Source organism: Papaver somniferum, chromosome 5 (assembly GCF_003573695.1).
Source record: "Papaver somniferum cultivar HN1 chromosome 5, ASM357369v1, whole genome shotgun sequence".
Classification (NCBI taxonomy): domain Eukaryota; kingdom Viridiplantae; phylum Streptophyta; class Magnoliopsida; order Ranunculales; family Papaveraceae; genus Papaver; species Papaver somniferum.
The window spans coordinates 205,977,847-205,984,657 of NC_039362.1; the positions used below are offsets into that span (position 1 = coordinate 205,977,847).

General features: G+C 38.8%; 1 protein-coding gene across 8 annotated transcripts; it reads left to right on the forward strand.

Annotated features, from left to right (window-relative positions):
• Positions 1–993: 993 nt before the first annotated feature.
• On the forward strand, positions 994–5,774 carry LOC113284418 (pre-mRNA splicing factor SR-like 1). 8 transcript variants are annotated; one of them, XR_003328134.1, is made up of 7 exons: positions 994–1,142; positions 1,584–1,938; positions 2,063–2,143; positions 3,124–3,158; positions 3,540–3,677; positions 4,049–4,120; positions 4,590–4,653. XR_003328134.1 is itself a non-coding variant. In XM_026533868.1 (5 exons), the coding sequence occupies exons 2-5, from the start codon at positions 1,651–1,653 to the stop codon at positions 5,484–5,486; spliced, it is 1,338 nt and encodes a 445-aa protein (XP_026389653.1). In that variant the 5' UTR covers positions 994–1,142; positions 1,584–1,650; the 3' UTR covers positions 5,487–5,774. The 8 variants fall into 8 exon arrangements, 6 of the variants coding, with proteins under 6 accessions (XP_026389653.1, XP_026389656.1, XP_026389657.1 ...); XR_003328135.1 differs by lacking the exon at positions 3,124–3,158; XM_026533868.1 differs by lacking the exons at positions 3,124–3,158; positions 3,540–3,677 and having other exon boundaries at positions 4,590–5,774.
• The last annotated feature ends 1,037 nt before the right edge of the window (positions 5,775–6,811 follow it).

Below are 6,811 nucleotides of genomic sequence, written 5' to 3' on the forward strand. Positions count from 1 at the left end.
ATTTGCTTGATGACTGTGAAGCGTCTACCAGGGAGTTTGATATTCTGGCATGGTGGCAGGCTAATAGTACCAAGTACAAGGTGCTATCACTTATGGCGAAGGATATTTTGGCAATACCAGTGTCTTCTGTTGCATCAGAATCTGCATTCAGTACCGGAAAGCGCATTCTTACCCCATGGAGAAGCTCGCTATCTGCCAGGACAGTTGAAGCACTTCTCTGTACGCAAAGCTGGTTGCAGAAACCTATCTCTCTTGATTTTATGTGTGACTATGTACCAGATGACAATTCCAACATTGAAGATGGTAATAGAATCTCTTCTCTTTTGACTTGAAATTTGAATGAATGTTATCTTCTTTTATCTGTTAGTTTTTATACCTTTTATCATTAGACTTCATTGAATATATTTGAATATTTCTTCGTTGCATTCTTGTTGCAGACGTTTTGGGAAAGGATGAAGATTAAGGGGATGATTGGCTTGAGAGATGGATGGACTGCAATCTTTTACTGGTCTGCTACTTGAGAAATGAAGATCAAATGGATGATTCTTTTTCTTTTAATGACAACTCTTTATGCTACTTGCTTTTTAACTTTGGTTTCATCAGAATTTTTGGTTAATGTTTAGACTTAAGACTATGGTCAACTTGTTTATGTACAGGTGCAGGGTATAGGTGAAAACCGAACCGAACCGAACCGTAACCGAATAGTATCGGTGCGGTTAAAAACCGAACCGAATACTAAACAGTTTGGCTGCAGTTTTAATTGTGATAACCACACCGAACACAGTTAGGTGAACGGCTTTAGCTATAACCGCACCGAACCGAACCGTGTGCAGGCCTACCGGGTATGCCAAATTTTGAAGTTACTACGAACTGGCAACCTCAAAAATCCATATACGAACTGGCCTTGGGGCACCACATGACTCAAAGGCCCCCATCCTACAGTATCCATAAGGAGATGGATGCGTGCGATTGTTTTTGAGTTTGAGACTTCGAAAGATTTTTTTTTACTCTTCTTGCTTGTCCTCGTTTCAAACGAACCCCACAGAGAAAGGGTTTTTCTCCTCTTCCTCCAATTTTTCTTCAAGTTTCAAATTGACCCAGAATCAATTTCTTCATTCTTTCAAGATCGATTACTTATTCAGGTCGGTATATTATTGCTTTCTCTTCCATTATTTGGGTTTGAAAATCTCATTTTTTTCACACTTTCTAGGGTTTCTTTCAAGGTTCCTTGAATGAATCTCATGTTATTGGGTATTATTGCTTCTTTCTTATTTTGTTATCTGATAATGCTTTGCCTGTTCCTAATCAACTGTGGGTTTTATTCAATCAGGCCGAGATTTTATTTATTTTTGATTCTTAAGTTTAGGGTTTTGAATTTATTTTTTATTTTTTTTTCACTGACGTTGTTGATGATATCATATAGGCATAAAATATTGAGCTCCCCCCCGTAAACTTATAACTCAGGAACTTGTTGATTTTTCAATCAAGATAAGATTTTTTATTTTTGGTGCAAGAGTTTGTGATTTTTTTTTGCTTTTTAAGTTGAAATATTATGATTAATTTCGATTGTTATTGTGTCGTAGGAGCTGAATGCATTGAAGTGAAGTGTAAGTACAGTGTGTTGAAACGTTAGTCGGATTTACTGAAGCAATGGAGATACAAACATCAGGAAAACCGATTGATTCATTGTTGGAGAAGGTTCTTTGTATGAACATCCTTTCTTCAGATTACTTTAAAGAGCTTTTTAGATTGAAGACTTACCATGAAGTTATCGATGAGATATATAATCAAGTTGATCATGTAGAGCCATGGATGACTGGGAATTGTAGGGGGCCATCAACGGCATTTTGCCTTCTGTACAAGTTCTTCACAATGAAGCTTACTGTTAAACAAATGCACGGTCTCTTGAAACACCAAGATTCGCCTTATATTAGAGCTGTAAGTATACAATTATGCACAAGTGTGTTTTTATTTTGCTCACTTGACTTCCAATTTAATGTTTCTTTCTCATCCTCTGACTACCGCCTAATGCATATCAACGAATGCTTTGACGTATTTGCAGGTTGGATTTCTTTACCTGCGATATGCTGCTGATCCAAAAACTTTATGGGGCTGGTTTGAGCCATATGTCACAGATGATGAGGTATCCAACTCTCCGTTGCCCTATCTTGTTTTAGATACATATTCTAGTTGTATAAGCTATTTGATTGGCATTTCATCCTTGAAAAACATCTTAGTATGTGCACCGCTATTCCCCGTGACCAATTCTTCACCATAAAAGGCTCATGTTTTCAACCCTTCACGAATTTTACGCTGTTGCATGTATCAGTTTGCTTTATATACCATCAAGGATATGCACTTGCATTACGGGAGTGCTCTAGTTCATTAATCTTATACCCACAGAATGGTTCTCTATCTAGCAGTTGCAATGAATTGTTTCTTTGTTACTCAAAAATGCTTTTTTTTGTTTTTGAGCCTTTGATCTTAGTGACTGGAGTCGTTAGGACATGGGATTGGAGAGCAATTTTAATTAGTGTTTGAGGCCAACAATGTCCATGACGTGATTGCCCAAAACAATGTCCATCAACCTATGTATCCATGCAAAATAATATACCAATACGAAAAATAGACTCTTTAAGCCGATTCTTCAAACAACATAAGAACGGGGGTTGATCAATTCTCCAACTGCAGCTTACCTGCATTATTTTTGTTTCTAGAGCCTTTCAAACATGATATATGAGGGGTTCTCTATCTCTATTCCACCACAAATCTCACATTAAGCACTTTACGTGCTATTTAAGCACAGTGAAACTGGTACAAGGACTTTCTCCCGCTCGCTTTGTAGTTTTGTTGTGTTTATGTTATAGTGAGTTTGTCACATAATATTGGGCTTGGTTCATGTTTTAATGATATTAATGCCAATTCATACATTTGTGGAAGGTTCTTCAATGTTTGACTGTTCTTTTGTTTGGGTGTATGAACTATGCCTTAAATCTTAACCCATAAGGGCCATAATAATTGAATGGTAAAGTAGTTTAGGATTAAGAAAGAACTCTAAGGACTGTTTTATGCATTTTCTGGGAAGAAAGTCAACTGGAAATAACAGTCTTTATTTCTCCATAGAACTGGTGTGGTGCCAACATTGAAGTGATGTCAAGGTAATTTTGTGGTCCGCTTCCTCCATTTATCTGTTTTGTACTTTACTTCACTTCACTTCACTTCTTTATTAGGACATACAGAATTTTCTGCTTGAATGTCCTAAGGATCATTAGGAGGTGTCATCTCTTTCGTTATGCCCCACTTGTGTCTGTTGAAGTTCTAGTTAAAGTTTGTAAATTACTGTGATTCACTTCATAATTTTTTTTATATATCTAGAGCTCAGGTTTGCTTCTGAAACTATATGTGACGTCCATTACTTGAGTGTAACTATGCTAATCCTGTCGTAGAGTGTCACATGCATCAAAACTCTTGAGTGATGAGTTAGTTGTATATGTAAGTAATCTTTGCATGTTAAAAATGATGTTTATCATTCCATGTAGAATGATGGCCTCTACACTTGTTATTCAAGATCTTCTAAGAGCTGGGAACTGGGATTCTAGAATGTGTTGCTGATCAGTGGTCTTGATCTCTTCTTTGATTCCTCATATCATAGAACCAAATATCATAGAACCAACAGAGTGAGTACACATGACTCGTTAGCTTGCTAAGTAAAAAAAAGTTTCCAGTTTTTCATCTGCTTCTATTCATAATCGAGGGTTGTACTAGTCCTGATAGTGGTAGTGGAATTTCAGAGGAGACACGAAAGACTAATGTGTTTTCTGTAGTAGCAGACTTTTGTTATGTTTGCAACGGTAGTTAGCCACCAATTTTTATTTGCTAGCGTTCTATCTTTTAGCCGCTCTGCCCTTGTTTGCTGTCAAAGAGCTAAATCTTATTAATCATATCATATTTGTAAACCTTAACCATGTGGGGAACAGTTAACTGTAATCTATATCCGTGGTAACCTCGAGCTTGCTTATAATCTTATCTTGGTGATACTGTTTTTCAGGAATTTTCTCCTGGATCAAACGGACGAATGACAACTATGGGTGTCTATGTACGTGATCTACTTCTTGGCCAGGTGTGTAAGTGTCTCCTCTGGCTTCTTCCCTTTCTCTCTTTTTTTTCTTTTTTCTGTTTACAAATCAGAGACTCCACTATGTAGGTGTTTGGTACCAACTCCTTCGTAGTTGCTTTTTTTCATCTGTTATGCATCACCATTTTTACATCTGATTAACCACATTTGGGTGTTAAACTTGATGTGTCCAGTCAATGAAACTTATGTTTTGGAGTAAGATGCTGACATATGGGGTATCCACCTAGATTTTGTTAAGAGCGGATAGCACATGACAACCTTGACAGAAAATGTTTCTATTTAGTTTTAGAGTTGCATCGGGAAAGTGGATTTACGTTTCAGGTTCCGTTAGTTGTTTGTGAATGATGATGGTGGTCATTAGGTACCTTGTCTGAGTACCATTTTTCACCAAAATCTGATTTTAAAGCTGCTTATTATCTTCTGTATCTGATGCTACACTTCTCACTTTTTGCAGTACTACTTCGATACCTTGTTCCCGCGGACTCCTGTGCCAATAATGAGGCAGATTGTCTCTAACCTTGAGCAAATGAAACTCCCCACGAAACATGCTGGTGTTACTGGGGAAACCACCCGTCATGGATCGGATGACACTGCACGTCGACCACCTTCTGTGAAAGCTGCCCTTTCAGTCTCTTTCGGCCAACGTGCTCCTCACCGAGCTTCAACGAGAGATTCATCACCAGTTCGCCGGACATTGCCACCACCTCAGGATAGAAACATCAGTGACGAGGCACGAAGATCTCCCAGCAACTATAGAAGCCGGAGCCATGACTCTGATCGGGGTCGTTCTGACAGAGGCAGAGACCGAGATCGTTCCGACAGAGATAGAGAGAGAGATCGTTCTGACAGAGATAGAGACAGAGATCGTTCTGATAGAGATAGAGGTCGAGATCGAGACCATTCAGAAAGAGGGAGATCCCGAGATCGTGACTGTTATGACAGAGATAGGGAGCGAGACCGGGATGTGGACAGAGACAGGAGACACGACTACGAGCGGCGTGGGAGTCAGAGCCGTCGAGACGACGATAGCAGGTCTTCTAGGTATGCAGAAAGAGAGAGTAGCAGCAGGCATCGTAGATCAGATTCACATGGTAGTAGAAGCAGAAGTAGAAGCAGGAGTAGAAGCAGAAGCCGGAGTTTGCAGGTACCACCTAACAATCACCATTCAGATTCTTCTCTAAAAGTAGAAGAAAATAAGGAAAAGAATTCAGTTTCGAGCAATCTGGCCAAGTTGAGGGATTTATATGGAGATACAAGTACTCAGAGAGGAAGTGAAAGTGGAACAGAACGGCGTGCAAAAGATAGCAGTAACGAAGAGGTTTTCAAACTTGGTGGTTCTACTTGGAGGTGATTGCATATCTATGGGTCACAGTATGTCCAAGACGGCAGCTGTCTTTGTATTTCTACGATGTACTGTCATTTTATATTTATTTTGTTTTGTTTGAGACTTGGATGTCTAATAAGGAACTGATGGATGGCGATATCTTAATTAATTAGTTTAACTGAAGGTTTCCGAATTCCTATACAACTTAGAAACCGTATTGGAAGGAGATACCTCTGAGAAATCCTAATTCATGTATGAACCACAAAGTTCAAACCTTATAATTATAATATGCATCCAAGCATCGTAGGAAAAGCAGCATGCCTCATCCCTTTTTGAATTGTTTCATTACTGAAGAAAAAAGATCATGTCAACTAAACATTGATCAACGAGAAGAGGAGAAGGAACAACAGAGTAATAGTTATCTTCCTGAGGAACTGATGATTGAAAGTATTCTGACGAGATTACCAGTCGAACGTCAGTAAGACCTGGTACAATACAATCCTTAATGATTCAAGATTTTCTTTGATTCACAATATTCAAAACAAAAATAAACCATATCTAGTCTTTCATCTAGTTAATGTATCCAGAGGAGATGGCAGGAGAAGAGTTTACTTTTTCAGTTTTTTAGGACGTGAAAAGGCATGCACGGATATTAGAATTCTCTTGGATCTGAATTTCGCAAATTTATATGAAATAGTAGGTTTTTGCAATGGCTTAACTTGTTTGAAGCTAGCCAATAAACCTGATTATACTCGTGGTTTGATATGTGTCCTTAACCAGAACAGGGGTGATATGTTTGTCATGACTTATTTACGTCCTGCTGGGGGATATATCTTCTTGGGTCATGGTTTTGGTTTTGATCAGAAGCCAACGACGAGTACCTTTGCATGGTCTTTACATTGGGAACTATGTCATGGAGAATGATACGTACTAGTATTACTGATATTTCGCCGCCACCGGGTTCTTCTCCTTTTCCTAGTCCAGTGGTTACTAGGTTATCGAGATGGATATGTAGACAAGCCACCTTCTGCGGGGGCGATCTTTTCTGGAGGACGAAGAATGAAGTTAGCAATAGTAATGACATTGAAATGTTGCTCACGTTCGATCTCCACAACGAGAAGATTCACTTCATTCAGCTCCCGACTGAATGTACTACTCTGACGTCAACACCTACAGCTGAGCGTCAGTACTTACCAGATTATCATCTTCTGGAATTTAAAGGATATCCTTGTATTGCACGTTCTGAGAGGGTAACAACAAGATCTAACAACGATCATTGCGGACATCGTTGTAATTATCAGACTGGTGTTTGCTGTTGTTATTACAAGCTTCATATGTATATATTGAAGGAC